This window comes from Lonchura striata, chromosome 4 (genome assembly GCF_046129695.1).
Source record: "Lonchura striata isolate bLonStr1 chromosome 4, bLonStr1.mat, whole genome shotgun sequence".
NCBI classification, from domain to species: Eukaryota; Metazoa; Chordata; class Aves; order Passeriformes; family Estrildidae; genus Lonchura; species Lonchura striata.
The window spans coordinates 73,393,634-73,409,827 of NC_134606.1; the positions used below are offsets into that span (position 1 = coordinate 73,393,634).

The following is a 16,194-nucleotide window of genomic DNA, read 5'->3' on the forward strand; positions in this document are numbered from 1 at the left end:
ATCTGGGGCAGCAGACCAGAAACCTCTTCTGCTACTGGGAGTTAAAGATGAATGCAAAAATATTCACAGTCACCATCGTGGGGGTGACAGGGCACAGCAGCAGCCCAGGAGCAGAAAGGAGGCACCTGCATGCCCAGGCCAGAGATACACACCCTTAGAAAACTTCTGTGCCCAGAGGTTCACCATCAAGTCCAGCCTTGCCAGCTGTTGTCCACCCTCACAGTTTCCAACAGCAATTCTGGTACCACCCTGGCTGCCAGGCATCCTCTGCTCACCCATGCTGCTGTTATTCCCCTCCTGTGAAGAATTCCCAGACAACTCAAACTTCCAAGGGGGGTGGCCACCAAGAAGGCAACACCAGCCAGGTGGGCTGTAGGGAAGCGCTGCCTGCTCCAGGACGGTGTAGATGAATTGAGGCAAGAGATCTCTGCAGGCTGCTCTTGGGGAATAAGGTTTATTAGGGATGGAGAAAGGTCCTGCCTCGAGCTGCCAGACACAGCACTTGGCGAGGCTTGAGGGGATGGGGAGGGGAGAGACAAGAGGATGCTCTAGGAGAGGGGGAGTTCCAAGAGGAGGGGAAGTTCCAAAAGAGCATGTGGCCCCTCGGAGCCCCTTATCAGGGGGCTTCAAGGCGGGCTGGAACAAGGCTCGGGCCAATGGAGTTACAGGCACTTGATGTTTTAGGGGAGGGATACAGATGTAGGGTGAACCGTACATTTTGGGGGGTGAGATGGAACAGACCACTCGACCCCTGGACCCATCCGTAGTCAAGGGCATTGTCCGGCTAGCAGGGAGGACTGTTCTCATCCTGGCTGTATTATTTATGAATAATTATATTTATCTATCCTCTCCAACAGTGGGCTTGGCCAGGCTGGTCCCCAGGACACACTTTTGGAAGGAATCCCAGTGCAGTGGACATTCCTGACCCTTTCTGGGCAGCCCAGTGAGGCAGCAGAGCCCTTGGTGGTTTGCTCATTGCCTGTACACCTCTTTTCTGTGTTGTGGAACGGGACAGCTGCAGGATGGCAGTGGCAGGACAGCATCCCCCTTGTCTGTGGATTCCCCTGTCCCCCTCAGGGCAATACCCGAGCACCATCAGCATGGAGAAATGATTCACACGAGTCCCCGTGGCACACGGAGTGTTTTCATGCCCACCGTGACACGCCAAGAGCTCACAAGCAGTGCTGTGGGCATGACCTGCATGGTTCTGGCTGCTTTCCATTTGTTCCCCTGCTTAACACACCCATTTCAAATACTCCAGGCACTCCTGTAGCACAACTAAAAAAAAAAAGCCCCAACCCAAACTCGAGGTTTAAATCTAAATAAATAAGTAGGTGTAATAGCGAACTTCCCAGAGCAATTGTGTGTAATTGCCTTCGGAAGTAGCAACCCTCACACACACACCAGCACCTTTGGAAGCCTAATGCTGATGTTATGTTATTTAAATTATTCAGGGCTCGGTTACAGGGAAAACTCAGCAAATGGAGGGGATAAGCTGTGTTTCCAGTGTAAAATTCCCCAAGTGAAGAGGAGAAGGACTCTTCCGAGCCTGTTTGATCTGCTGCAGAGCACCGGGGCTACAAGTTGCACCACAGGAGCCCCCCCCCCCTCCCAAGTGTCAGCCTGGTGCTACTCAATTGCCACTTAAAAATACACGAGGCAAAGCATGAGGAGACATGAGACCAGCCCCCAGAGCCTGGAAACAAACCCTTTGCAATGAGGATGTGCCTGGAGGAGACTCACCGCAGTCAAGCAGAGATGACTGGTCCCCAGGCCACCCTGCACGTCCCTCTGGAAGTGTCCTGCCTCCTGAAACAGGGAGATCTGCAGTTGCTTGAGGAATGGGTTACCAAGGGAATGTGCATTAAAACAGGTGAATTTAATTAGGATGATTGCCCTCCCCGTATTTAATTAAGATGATTATTACCCTCAGGTGCTGGGGGAAGCACAGGTGCAAGTGGTTAACATGCCCCATGGCACGAATGTCACCGAGTTCGCTCAGAAGCCACCTCACAAGCCAGGTTAAAGAAAGAAAACAAATTCTAACAAGTGAAAAGCTGTATCTCTTTAAATAAAGCTCAGAGCATGCCAGGCATTCCAGCATTCTGCAGGACAGCAGTGTATCTCACAGAAACATCCTCCCTGTGCTTTGGTTTTTGTCTTTGTTCTAAACACACTATCAACACATTCTGTACTGGGCCAGGTCTTTCCCCACTCCAAATCAGCAGGGAAAGTAGAGAGGGAACACCGTACAGCTCATGTGACTTTCAAAACCAGGGATCTACTCCAGCCTTTCCTAGACACCCACAGCTGAACGACACATTTTCACGGGCTGGGTATTGCAACGATATCCTGGTAGCAGCACAAAACACACAGATTTTAGGACAGGCTCGCTGTGAGGATGCTCAGAGGTTGCAAAAGCCTCGCTTGTACACCTCTGTCCAGACCTAAGGGAAAGAACCCACGTGGAATTCTGTACAGCCCGTGCCCACACTGACGAGCAGTTCAGGTGCCCGGTGCTAATCCATTCCCAACCCTGCTGCCATGTGGAGCCACAGGCACAGCTCCTGCAGGAGCTTTTGCAGGATGGGATCAGGCCCCGAGGCAGGCAGCTACCCCCAGCTCCAGCCCAAAGGTGCACAGCCTGTGGGTCTGCTGCCCATGGCTGCTGTGGGTGCAAAGCTGCCTTCTGCCCCCCAGAAACATCATTATTACCAGGATTTGGTGGAATTATTATCATTGCTATGATTTGCAGCGTGGCCCAGCTACAGGGAAGATGGAGCAGTCTAAGTGCTGCAGGGCACAGGGAAGGGGCTCCCCAAATCTGAAGGTTGCTTGTTCTTGTTCCCAGCTCTTACTTGCTGTTCTGCAGCACATCGAAGAGGCTCCTTGTGGGTGGGTTTCAAAGGCAGATGCATCTGTGGGCTCTGGCACAGCCTTACAGGGGCAGCTCTGTCCCAGAGGAATGCCCAGGTGATGCCCCAGCTCGGAACTTTATGGGCTGTGCTGTCGGGTGGGGACCTTGCATGGAGGAAAGCCAGCTGGTGCCACAGCCCAGCCAGCTTCTGTGCTCTGCAGAGACACAGCATCAACCACGGACAGGGAAAGGCATTTAAAGGGGGGGGGGGGGGGGGGGAAAGGGGGAAAAAAATTCTCTTCCTGTTTCCCAAGCAGCAGAAATATTGACAAAGGAGCAGTATGTGGCAATGGTACCCATGCTGACCTGAGGAGAGCCAGCATGGCTCTGGGGAATGAGGGACCTGCTGTGGCCAAGCCCTGATCCCAAATGGCCCAAGGGGAACTTCTGTGAATCCTCTCCACACAGCACCCACCTCCACTGGATCAGGGGCACTGCCTGCCCTTATTATAGCATGTTCTGCTTCTGCAGGAAGCGTTACTTGGAATTTGATTTATCACTTTGGAGTTCGATATCCAATGTCACCAAAACAAAGTCTTAGATTAAATTTCCTAGTCGGTAGATTTTTTGTACTTTTAGACAGAAACAGTGTGAGCTTTGTGTGGCAGTAACAATGCAGGCACCTGCTACACCCCACACGTGCCCTAACTGTTTTTAGGGGGTTGACTCAGTCCCGGTGGGAGAAGTCCTGGGGCTTAGCACAGTGCCTTCTGAGAGAGTCACAAGGAACCCACGGAAAGCACGGCGCTGCAGGATGCTGCCAGGGCAGGGCAGGGGCACAGCGCACCACCACACGGCTGCCAAAGGCCATCAAATATTTGGGATAGATGGAGGAGATTCTGAAACCTGCGGGTGTGTGCTGGCTCCCCGAGTGCACCTTCGCGCAGGGGAAGCTCCATCCCTCCAGCAGCACCAGGACGAGCGCAGGGAGCCGGGGAGAGCGTAATGCACACCGCCGCTGGGAACCCCCCCGGCTGCCGGAGGGAGCCAGCCCCGAAGCCGGCCCGGGGCTGCCGGAGAAGCGAAGCCGCCTCGGTGGAGGAGTCCGGAGCATCAAAGCCGGGGAAGGAGCCCGCCGGGCCCCGGCACAGGCGCTGGCCCCGCGGCGGCCCCGCTAGATGGCGGTGCCCACCCGCCTGTGCCGCCCCCGGCATCCTGCACCCGCCCGCGTCCCCCGGAGCCCCGCCGCAACATCCCGGGGAACCCTCGGAAAAGGGACGGGCAGGGGTGGCACCGCTTGTGAGGAAAACCCGCGGCATAATCGGTGTCTCGGCCCCGCAATTAACGGCAGCAGGTGAATTCCAGAGGCAGGGAATGAAAGCAGGGCGGCCGCTTCGGCTCCCGGCGTGGCTTGGGGGTTATTGGTACCGTGCCGGGGTCAGCGCGCTGAGAGAGCGAGAAGCTGGAACATCAGCGGGGAGCTGGGCTGTCCGCGGCGGGGACTTCCCTGGTCTGTCCTACGTGAAGCCTCAGGCACTTCCCCAGGACCCGCAAAGGCTTCGCAGCAGGTCCCGGTACTCCGTGCAAACCCCAAACCCCGCGGCAGCCGCCGCCGGTGGCACCTGGACCCCATTTACACTGTGGGGCTCTCCCGTGGGCTCCGGCCTCGCACAGCTCCGGCTTTGGGATCTCTTCCCTGCCAGTGACCTGGCACAGCCTCGGTGCCAGGGTGAGGGCAGCCTGCGTGTGGAAATGGGTTTCCTGCACATCCCCGGGCTGCTGCGTGCCCCGGTGCCCTCCCGTGTCCCCCGGAGCACGCGGGGCTGGCACTGAACGCACCCACTGCAGGTTGGTGCTGTGCAGCCGTGCCCGGGAGTGTCCCCCTCGCCTTGGTCCTCCCGGGTGTCCCGGGCTGCGATGTCACCACCCCGGTGATACACCAGGACAGAGGGCACCCATCCCTGGCCCCTTCAAGCATTTCCTACCCCGAGACACTGCGGGCTGGGGGCTTCCCCGGGTTCTGTCACCCCAGACAGGCTCCGGACAACCCCCGTGGGTGTGCCCACCCTGCAAAGACCACCGGGGACCACCCACAGCCGAGACAAGAGCTCCTGGAAGAGGTGAGGTGGGAAAATACCAAAACACAGGAAGACAGAAAGAAAAAGAAAGACGGGCAAAAAGAAAAAGAAAGGCAAAATGAAAGACATTAAAGACAACCCAAAAGACGAGGGGAAAGGAAAGGAAGGGAAAGGAAAGGAAGGGAAAGGAAAGGAAAGGAAAGGAAAGGAAAGGAAAGGAAAGGAAAGGAAAGGAAAGGAAAGGAAAGGAAAGGAAAGGAAAGGAAAGGAAAGGAAAGGAAAGGAAAGGAAAGGAAAGGAAAGGAAAGGAAAGGAAAGGAAAGGAAAGGAAAGGAAAGGAAAGGAAAGGAAAGGAAAGGAAAGGAAAGGAAAGGGATAAAGGCTGAATAAAATGCCGGTCAAAAAGCAAAGACGACCAGAGGAAGGACGGACAGATGTCGGAGGGGCCGAAGGAGCGCAGAGAACAGGCGGCGCGGTCGGGCTTTTCTGCCCTTCCCTGCGGCCCGGGGCGGGCGGGGGCCCCGTTGCCACCCCTTCGTCACCGCCCACTCCCCCGCAGCGATTAACGTCCAGGTGCTTTGAAGAAAATAAAGTCATTTATTGTCAAAGCATCCAACATACCCGGATAAACTATAAAGTTTAATAAATCTTTTTTTTTTTTTTTTTTTTCTTTCCCAGAGGGGCGAGGAAAAAAAAAAAAAAACCAACCAAACCAAACCCAAACGGGAAAGGGAAGGTAACACGGAACTACCGAGACTCCATTCCACGGGCACCAGTGACACTCGGGGGGAAGGGGCGCGGGCGGCGGGGCCGGACGGGGGCAGCGCCCGGTGCATGCAGGACCCCGGCCCGCCACCCGCCGGCCCCGCCGCGCTCCCCTCGCCCTTAGCTTCATATCCAAAATAAAAATTTACCCTGACATAGAATTATTATTACATCTAAACCATAAGTGCTTAATAATTTAAGTAGAAACGTATGACAAATGCATCAATATGTTGCAATATATGACATTTTAAAAAATGTATTTTTTAAAGTAATTCGATTTTTTTTTTTTCTTTTTCCCGGTGCTTCTCTTTTCTCTCTCTCTCTCGCTCTTTTTTTTTTTTTTTTTTCACCTTTACCTTCATTTTTCTTCTTCTTCTTCTGCTTCTTCACCTCCTCCTCCTCACCCGCTGCCCTCCCCGCCCCTCCCCGGACTGTGGAAACGCGTGCATCGAAGGGGAAGGGTGGGAGAGGCGGGCGGCGTGGGTGTCCCCCGTGGGTGTCCCCTGCGCGGGGGTCCCGGGCGGGTTCCCGGGGCCGGGGGGGTGTCCCCGCTAGTTGTGGGAGGTCATGTGGCGGGAGAGGTGGTGGCGCTCGCGGAAGGACTCGTTGCAGATGGGACACTTGAGCTTCTCCTCCCGGCGGCGCTTGACGAGCGGCTCCAGCGCGTATTCCTTCTTGTGGTGGGAGCGCATGTGGTAGACCAGGTCCGAGGTCATGCGGAAGGACGCGTTGCACTTGGCGCACCAGTTCTGAGCCGGCAGGCACAGCGAGGTGAACGACGGCGGCAGCAGCGTCAGCGCCGACGGCAGCTGCAGCTGCAGCGGCCCCGCCGCCGCCGCCGCCACCGCCGCCGCCGCCGAGCTCTTGGGCCAGAAGGCCGTGGTGTAGAGGAAGGGGCTTTGCTTGGGCAGCCCCCCGCCGCCGCCGCCGCCGCCGCCCGCCGCCTCCCCGCCGCCCGGCAGCTTGGCGGCCAGCGCCTCGGCGGCGTACAGGCGGGCGGGGGCGGCGGCGCCGTCGGGGCAGGGCTCGCCCAGCCCGCCCAGCTTGGGACCCAGCACCAGCGGCGGGACGTGCGGGAAGGAGCGGGCGGGCTGCGAGAAGGCGCTTTTTCTCTCGTCGGCCCCGCCGCCGCCGGGCCCCCCGGGGCCGGCCCCGAGCTGCGGCACCGTGCTGAAGGCGCTCCCCCGCGCCGGGCTGCCGCCGTCCAGGCGGGCGGCCAGCGGGCCCCCCGCGCCGCCGCGGGGGCACAGCCCCGGCTCCGCGCCGCCCGCGCCCGGGGAGCCGCGCTCCGGGCCCTCTTCGGGGCCGCCGTCGGGCTCGGGGCCGCGGGCCGCCTTCTTCACCTCCACGAAGGCGCTGCGCTTGGCCTCGCCGGTCTCCGGGCTGGGCGGTGCGAAGAGGCGTCCGCCCTCCTCGAGCCCGCAGTAGGAGCCGGCGGCGCGGTACTGCTGCTGCGGGGCGCAGCCCGGCTCCTCCTTGGGCGCCGCCGGCAGCCCCGGCCGCTCCGCCGGGAAGCGGCCCCGCGCCGCGCCGGGCCCGCGCTCTTCCTCCTCGGGGAAGCGCCGCTTCGCCTTCCCGGCCGCCGCCTCAGGGCCACCCTCGGGGGGCGCCGGCCGACCCGGGGACCCGGCGCGCCCGCCGCGGGAGTTCTCCAGCTCCCGAGCCAGGTTGTGGAAGTCCGTGGAGGGCTTGGTGCTGGCGGCGGGGCCGCCGTCGGGCCCGGGGAAGGGGTGGTGCGGCGGCCCGCCGGGCTTCCCGAACTTGCCGGGCTCCTGCTCCTTGCCGGCGCCGTCCTTGGCGGCGGCTGCGGCGGCCTCGGCGGCAGGGCCGATGTCGGGGCCGTGCAGCCTCTTCGGGCAGCGGAACCGGAGGTGGGCGGCGAAGGGCAGCTCGAACTGGAAGCGCTGGCTGCACTCAGGGCAGGCGAAGGGCGGCGAGCCTGCGTCGGGCGGGCACGACAGACAGAGGGACAGAGAGAGAGAGACAGGACCGTCAGCCGGGGCCACCGACGGGATATCCGCCGAGAGTTTGGGGATCGGGAGCCGGGGATCCCCAAGCCGACCGCCGCCTCCCGATTCCTCCCCGGCGGCCGGGATCCCCCTCCTTTCTCCCACCGGGGCACCCACCGTTGGTGCGGGCGGGGGCCCGGGCCGGGCCGAGCAGCAGCAGCTCGGTGAGCTCCTTCCCGTACCACACCAGCAGCTCCTCGTCCTTGGCGATGCGGCGTAGGGAGCGATAAAAGAGCTGCCCGCTCTTGATGTAGGCCTCCAGGTTCTGCTCCTCCCGCTCCCTCGCCGACTGCACCAGCCGCAGCCACATCAACCCCTCCGACGAGCCGTTGGCCGCCGACGTGTCCACCTGAAACCCCGCGTTAATCAGTCCACCGGGCCGAAAGACAGACAGACCGACCGACCGACCGGCAGCGCGGGGCCAGGCGACAGTAGGGGCGGCGCGGCTCTGCCCTCGGGGCAGCCTCCCGGCGGCGGGGGCTCCCCGGGCCGACCTGCGCTCCGCGGCGGGGACGCGTGGGGACACCGGCCGACTTGGCGAGCGGCTCTTACCCGGAATATGTAGGGGACGGTGCGCTTGTCGGTGGACTTGAGGGCGATAAAGGCGATGCTGTCATACAGGGACGTGTGGCTCAGGACGCAGGGGCCGAAAATGGCATTTTCCGGGATGTCGCAGGTGGTGTAAACGCTGGTAAAAATGTCAGTCAAGCACTGCTGGACCGTCTTGGCATCCCCGTCCCATATTCCCCGCTGGACGCCGGCGTCCTCCATCCCTGCAGGCGGAGAGAGGGGCAGAGAGGGGCCGTTACCGCAGCGGGTCCCGCTCAGCGGTACACCGGGATGCCCCGGAAAACAAAAAAAAAATCTACTTGAATTATGAAATAAAACATTACAAAAAACCCTCCAAAATTATATATTAAAAAAAAAGGACAGAGATAGAAAGATAGAAAGAAAAAAAAAAAAAAACAAACAAAAAAAAAAAAAAAAAAAAACAAACAAGCGAGCAGTTTCTCCGGTTTGAAAAAAATTTAAAGCAGGCTAGGAGCTGCGAACAGAGGCGAGGTGCGGGGACTCTGCCGCGCTGATTTTTTTAAATTTTTTTTTTTTTTTTTTTTTTTTTTTTTTTTTTTTTTTTTTTTGGATATCGCGGCGGAGCTGGTTCTGGGCAGGGACCCGGGAATCCCACCGGCCAGGTCCTGTCCCGAGCAGGCGCCGGGTCTCCCTCCTGCAATCCCCGGAGCCAGGCCGGGCTGCGGGCTATGCCGGGGGAGCGGGTGGGTTCCAGTGGCTTGTCATTGTCGCCGATTGCGTGTCAGCTCACCTCCCGCTCCGCGCGACAAGGGGAACGTATGGCTGCTCATTATCATAATCCAGCACTTTCCCTCCGAGACTTTAATTAAAAGCAGCAAGCAGAGGTAATTATTTTTACCTCGACACGCTTATTTATGGAGCAGGGTGAGCCCCGGCTGCCGCGCGTTACGAGGGGAGGGATGCGGGCGGCGGGCAGGGTGCGGGGCCGGCGGCGCCGAGGCCGGCGAGGAAGCATCGAGCCCGGCTGCGGTGCCCTCGCCCTTCCCGACCAGATTAGCGCACGGCTGCCTCCCCCCGCCCCATCTGCCATCGAAATCCGTCATTTGGGGCTGGCTCGGGAAAAGACCGGTGCTCCTCCCGGTGCGCCGGCTGACGGCTGCCGCCGCTCGCACTGGGCACGGCTCCGCCGAGCCGCCGCTCCCCCCCCCCCTCCCCGATTTCGGGGTACGACCCGCACCGCCGGGAACTTCACCCCACCCCCCCGGAGCGGCGGGGGTCCCAGCCCCTCCCCGGGAACGGAGGCCGGGGGAAAACGCTCCGGCCGCCTCCCCGGCGCCCTCCCCGTTCCGCCGCTGCCCGACGCATCCCTTCCCCGAAGGAATGATTTCGCCAAACGAAACCACCGGCAGCGAGCGGCCCCCACCGAACTTTCTTCCCGGCGACGGCGAGCCCCGTACGGCTCCCCACGGCGCCGCATCCCCCCGGCTCCCCGGGCCGCCCCCGGCCCCGCGGCGCTGCCTCCCCCCGGCCGCCCTTTGTCCGGGCCGGGCGGCGCCGGGGCCGCTCCCGGAGGCTCCCCCGCCGGTCCCCGCAGCCCGGGCAGGCCCGCCGGCAGCACGGCTATCCACGGCATTGTTCCCGCTCCGGGGCGGCGGAGGGCGGCGGGGCCCCTCCGCCGCTACTCACCAGGGACGGTGGGGATAATCCTCGCCCCGACAGTGGCACAAAGGCGGCTTCGGGCTGGCTGCCTCGGGCTCAGCGCCGCTCCATGCCGGGCCGGGCCGTGCGGGCGGCGGAGCGGGAGGCGCGCGGTGCAGACGGACCCGGTGCAGTGAGGGGCTGGCACGCAGACACACACTTTTTGTTTGCTGCACATAATCTGCCCAATGACGCGTGACAGCCCACGTCCCTCCCGTTAACCCCTTCGGGGCTGCCCGCTCGCCGCCCGCCCTCCCCTCACCTGGACCCGCCGCCACCGGGCACCAGCGGGGAAGGGGGTGGGAAACGCGGGGCGCGTTGCCCCACCGACCCTCTGCCGGGGCAGGGAGCGCGTTTGGGGCCGCGGCTCCGCTTCGGCCCGCCGGGGGTGCGGGGCGGGGAGCGGGGGTGCCCGACGGCCGCTCCGCCCGGCGCCGGGATCCCGGCGGCTGCTTCCCGCCCTGTGCCCGCACCTGCCAGGTAGGGGCAATCGGACACGCAGGAAAAAACCTCCTCGGCGGGACGGAGCCGAGTGGGGATGCCCGTACCTGGCCCTCTTGCGCTGGCGAAGGCCCGGCGTGAGGAGAAGCGGCACCGGGCAGCCCCGCGCTCGCCGCCGGAGCCGCGTCCCCGCAGGAGCGGGGCAGGGGCATCCCCGGCCGGAGCCCCCCGGTCATTCCCAGCCATTCCGGGGCGGGGGGCGGCCACGGGCTCTCCCCCGGCACACGCGGGGCTCCCGCATTCACCGACACGCGCGCAGCTTCAGGGAGCGGAGACGCGCAGATGCTCCGTGCCGAAATAAGGGGTTTATCGCGTGGAAAAGTGTTTACCGGTCCCTCCCTGATCGTCGTCATTTCAAATACAAAATAGATTAAAGAAAAAAAAAAAGGATAATTAAAAATAGAATTCGAAACCCCTTAAACTAAAAAAAAAAAAAAAAAAAAATTGAGAGACAAAGCGTTTTCCAGGGGCGAACAAAGCGGGGTTTGCAGAGAGTGGGCTGATGTTTGGCTTTCAAATTCACTTATCCTCCACATAATTACGATTTTCCTTGCATTAGGATTAAAGGCTGCATATAATATGCTTTCAACATTTATCTTATTAATTCGACAAAACCCAGCGTCTCCTAAAAGGGAGATTCTCATAACATTAAAAATATGGGAGTCTGTAAAAATTTGGATGTCAATTCCTGCTTCAAACGTGGTAGGTTTTTTTTTTTTTTTCCTATTCCTGGGTTTTTTTCCCCTTTTTTTTTTTTTTTTTTCCTGTCAGTGCTGCAGCTCTCGCTGTAAGATATAAATTGTCCGAATGACTGTCATTAGTGGGGGGAAAGAAAACCTACGCGCTAATTTTATTCGCGAGAATTTTAAGGGACACCACAGCACATATGCAATCTCGAAATCGCTTCGGCATGATCCAAGCTACCGAAATTCCCTGGGACTGAAAAGGACCGCGGAGGAATTTGTGAGCTTTTATCCAGCCTCTGATGCCACTCTAAAAGAAGATCCAAGGGAACAGCGTCCTTCGACCCGCAGAACGGCGCTGGGACGGACGCGGGCTCTTTCTTTTAGAGTTTCTGCTTGGGGGTGCGCCGGCCGGCGGTGCCCACCGCAAACCCCGGCGTCGGTGGCGCTCTCCCGGCCTCGTGGAAATGCCTCAGCGGGATTTTTGCGGGACACCGGGCAGGTGCGCCGGGCCCGATCCGGCCCCCGCCGCGCTGCCAGCGAGCGCGGTGTCACCCGGCGGGGCAGTGCGACCGCTGCCCGCCGCCTCCCGGCTGCCTCCCGCTGCTATCTCGCTACATCCACGTATTTCCTAGTCGCTTCTTTTCCCAGAAAATCTCCTGCGGAGAGCCAAAGGCAAGCCGGGCTGAGGAGTTCCGGCCGTTTTCCCAGGGACCCCCGCAGCCGGCAAATCCCCCGCCACTCCCCGCCCTCCAAACGCACAGCCCCTGCTCTGCCGAGCCCCTCTCCCGGGCAAGGGGCAGCCCCAGGGGCAGCGGACAAGCCCGGGAGCTGAGCTCAGAAGGAGCTGGGCTGGCGAGCCAAATCCCCACAGAGGCCAGCCCTGACGGGCATCCAGGCCCATAGGAGGTGGCCCAGGGGCCGCTGCTCCCTGGCCGGGACCTGGTGGGGATTCAGGTGGCTGCAGGGGCCGCAGGGCTGGCAGCGTGGGGATACCTGGATGTTTGGACACCTTTGTCACTAACCACGGTGATAACCCTCTTCTGCCCGCGATGAGCTCTTGTGGGGATGGCTGCAAGGGACAGAGCACCTGCTCCCACGGGTGTAGTCTTCTCTTTCCTCGCTGACCTTCACGCAGGAAGGGGAGAGGAGAGGGACCAGGAAAGGTTACTCAACCTGTGATCAGAAACACTCCTGCATCCTTTGGGAAACACTGCCTGAGTCGTGTCATGCTCCAGGCCTATGGGTGTTGGCTACTCCTGTGAGGAGACGCATACACAGCTGAGAGTCAGCTCCCAGGTGACTGCAATAAAATCACCCATAAAATAACACCACCGGGAGAAAACACAAGTTCCCAGAAGCACACCAGCCCAGCCACACTCACTCCTGCAGGGCCAGGGCACCACTGGGGGCAGGCATAAAGGGATGCTCAAAACAGCCTCGCTAGCCTCTCTGCCTGCTGCTGCCAGGGGCAGGGCTAGCTGTGGTCCCCGGGAGGTGCACACCAGGTGGAATGGAAAATCCACTTAAAACGAAATGTGGAGCCACAAGCTTTCCTGGTGCTTGGAGAAATGCAGCCGGAACGGTTCCCTTCCCTGGAGACAGACAGGCCTCTGTAGTGGAAATAAATCAGGGCCTCAGCTGAATGACTGAAAGCATCCCTCCTGCTTGTCACCAGGCTCATGGATGGCGCTTTTCCTGGGGAAGCCCTGTGCTGGGGTGCCAGAGCCATCCCATCACGCTGCAGACACGGTGCACAGAGGAGCAGCGCTTCTCCCACTGCCCATTCTGCCCAGCAGCATGGGCAACCCACTGGGAGTCCTCAGACCCACAACCAGATGGATGCTTGCCCACCTCCAGGTCCTTGCCAGGGCCGAGGCACAGCACCAGTGGTCTGTTTTGTTTCCATCCCAGCTCCCAAACACACCCAGGGTGCCTGTCCCTTCCTATTCCCTCTGACCCTTCAGCCCCACCTCACCAATGCTGCACTCTAGGGTCAGGTCACTACCATGCCACAAAGCCACAGATCCCTAAAAAGGGCCAGATGCTGCCTTTAGCTGTGGTTCACCCCAGGAGCAAATGCTCCTGCTCCCCAGGAAGCTGACATACCTTCCCTACCTGCTTTCTCATGGTTCAGACAAACCACAGGCATCTTGGCTCTCTCCTCGTCCCTGATGGTGCCCAAACTTTTCCTCTACTTTCTTCTGAGCAAATGCAGAGGCTGGTTAGAAATATTAATTTGCATAGTCACCAATTTTTTTTACTGTCTAGCCCACCAAACATAATACAGGTGTCTGGTTAAACGGTTCATACATAGCCCCCTACCACTGCTGACTTTCTATTTCAAAATTATTTTTCTCAGGTTTTCTGCTTCTCCTCCTTACTTGGCCTGACAGCAGCATCAAGGTTTAAAACCTGGAAAGCTTTCACCTAGCTTCACCTTCCTTCAAACGTTTGATAGCCTGACAGAAGACATGATTGGCTATGAAGGACAGAAAAGGGGGAGAAATGGAAGAAGGGGAATCCCTGCAGGACTGAAATCTTCCTCTGCCTCCTGTACACCCTCGGGCCTTTCTGTCCCTGTGTGCCACCAGCAGTGTCCCTCGCTGGGGCAGAGCCCGCCCCACCTCTGCCTCGGCGTAAGGCCAGGCAGAAGCTACGCTTCTCTTTGGTGGCCACATGAGCTCTCTGCTGCCGGGACCGTGAGGATGTCACTCACAACTCCCCACCGGACCCTGGGTGGCCGCTGAGTTACACACGGCCGAGCTTTGGCAGGGGCTGACTGCCCAGCATATCCCTCAGGTGGATAATCCTCAAGCAGAAACGGCCTCTCCCCTCCTGGTGCTGCCCGGGGGCTCTGACAGCCCTGGCTTCTCCAGCCAGTGACAGTCCCTAAAGTTAGCAAAGGTTTCCTAAAGCCAGCAAAAGTTTCCTGAAGCCTGGCGCGGAGGGGGTGGGGAGAGCAGTGAAAGGACAGACAGACGAGGAGGGGGGGAGGGAAAAAATAAAGATGCAGAGGATTTCAGCTCCAGCTTTGCTGCAGCAACTTGACGTGGGGTGTGTGAAGGAGCCTGAAACTTAAAAAGATTTATTTTCTCTAGTCATAAATCTCATCCCGTTGTTCCTCTGACCAACCAAGCATGATAAAGTCCTTTTCCATAAAGTATTCAGTATTAAAGCCACAAAGCTCACCCAATCAGTAGCCATCTGCTTCTCCCATAACTGCTGCTCCAGAAGCAGGGAAAAGCAGCCAGAAGAGAAAGGGCACCACTGTTACGGCTCTGGGACAAATGAGGAGGCACTGAATAGCAGCCGAAACCTTTGGTTTGCCTTGTATATCTGTATCTATAGAGACAGAGGAAGAAAGGAAGCATTATATTGATACAACAATTGTAAAACAAAAAAAGGAAGAGGCATCTAAAGGGCAATACAGCGGGCATCAGAGGGCCCCGCGGGGATGGATGCTCGCAGATTCATACAAACCTTTAATTGCTTTGCAATTGAAAGATAAAGAGGCCGACAAAAAAACAATAAAAACCAAAACAAAACAAAAGCAAAAAAAAAAAAAAACCCCAAACAAACAAAAAACCAAACAACCAAAAAAAAATCCACAAAAAAAAAAAAAAACCTCGGAGAGAGTGGCAAAGCGACCTGCGTTACACGGTGCATCGGCGCCTGAGCTCTCACAGCCAGCGAGCCGGATCATTGCTGACTTGGGGTACAATATCCTCGGGACCGACCCCCCATTTACGCTCTCTCATCTCGGCCCGGCCACGCCGCACTGAACTTGGCTTGCGGCCGGCTGGGAGGAAACAAGCCCCGGCGCCCCGCTGGAGCTGCCCGTGATGTGGGACACGGCCCGCAGCCGCCCCGGCCTTCCAGGCTGTCCCCACGGAGGCTGGGGACTCCTCTTCGCCGGCCGCACAGAAGAAGCCGGCAACGATGTCGCCCCGAAAGAGAGGGTGACGGACCGGAGAGGGGGTGCAGAAGCCTGGCGGGGCTGCAGGAGCACCGGGCGGGCAGCGCCCACCCGAGAGCGGCCCCCGCCCCTTCCTGCGCCGCCGCCCGCCGGGCAAACAGCGGGTTAATGACCGAGTCAGGTCATTAACAGATTTACGTCCCCTGAGAGCCGGGGCTTCGACCCGGGACCCCGCTCTGGGGAGGGGACATCGCCCTCAGCCCGCGGGGACGCGGACACGGGCCGGGATTAGCGGCGGCGGGCCGGGATTAGCGGCCGCCCGCTCTGCTGCCGCTCTCCGGGATTACGCCGGGATTAGGAGGCGGCCCCGTCCCTACTCCCGCACCGGGCGGGGTGAGGGGCGGTCCCGCAAATCCGGAGGGGCTCGGGGCGCCGGTCTCTCCCCTGGGCCCCGCTGTGCCCGGCGAATGCTGCTTCCCTCCGATGGAGGGCAGGAGAGGAAAGACGAAGCCCGGGATGCTGCCGGCGGCGAGATGCAGGTGCCAGGCACCTGCCCGCAGCCATCGCAGCTCCCGCGGGGCACTGAGCCCCCTGCTTGCTCCCCCATTTTGGGACCCGGCGAGAGGCCGGAGGCCCCAGCAGCAGCCGGGGCTGGAAGCACAGGGGACCAAAAAAAAAAAAAAAGGTGGTGGGTTTTCCTTTTAAAATTCCCTGGCACGGGAGTGAAGGCAAACACAAATACGATTTATGCACCGATAAAACCAGGGTCGAGGGCCGGTATATGCGGATGTGCCTCCCTCCCCCCCTGCCCCGCAGCTTTCGTTTCTCTCGCAGAGCACGAGAGGGACCAAACGCCACGTTGAAGGCACGTGTCGCTCCCTGGCTTTTCCTGAGCACTGTCGTGTCCAGCAGCCCTGTATTACGTCAAAAATCTGGCATGGCAGGCAGTGGCACATCTGCTAGGTGTGGATGACATTCATTAGCCAAGGTTCTCTGCTAAACGGCCTGCCAGAGTCTCAGCAGCGCTGCCCAATGCCAATCACTCGTCTGCTGCCAGCTCAAAGGCAATCCTGCTTCAGGGATGGCTCCTTTCCATGCTGGCAGGAGAAACAGAGGAAACAATGCATTTAGATGTTTGGGATGTGAGCGAGGT

General features: G+C 59.7%; 1 protein-coding gene across 4 annotated transcripts; it reads right to left on the reverse strand.

Annotated features, from left to right (window-relative positions):
- Positions 1-5,512: 5,512 nt before the first annotated feature.
- On the reverse strand, positions 5,513-14,675 carry PRDM8 (PR/SET domain 8). 4 transcript variants are annotated; one of them, XM_077783088.1, is made up of 5 exons: positions 10,201-10,217; positions 9,927-10,079; positions 8,262-8,482; positions 7,827-8,058; positions 5,513-7,639 (listed from the first exon to the last, which is right to left on the reverse strand). In XM_077783088.1, exons 3-5 carry the CDS (start codon positions 8,478-8,480, stop codon positions 6,252-6,254), a joined length of 1,839 nt encoding a protein of 612 aa, XP_077639214.1. In that variant the 5' UTR covers positions 8,481-8,482; positions 9,927-10,079; positions 10,201-10,217; the 3' UTR covers positions 5,513-6,251. The 4 variants fall into 4 exon arrangements, with proteins under 4 accessions (XP_077639214.1, XP_077639212.1, XP_021385252.2 ...); XM_077783086.1 differs by lacking the exons at positions 9,927-10,079; positions 10,201-10,217 and adding an exon at positions 14,315-14,675; XM_021529577.2 differs by lacking the exon at positions 10,201-10,217 and having other exon boundaries at positions 9,927-10,119.
- Positions 14,676-16,194: the final 1,519 nt, after the last annotated feature.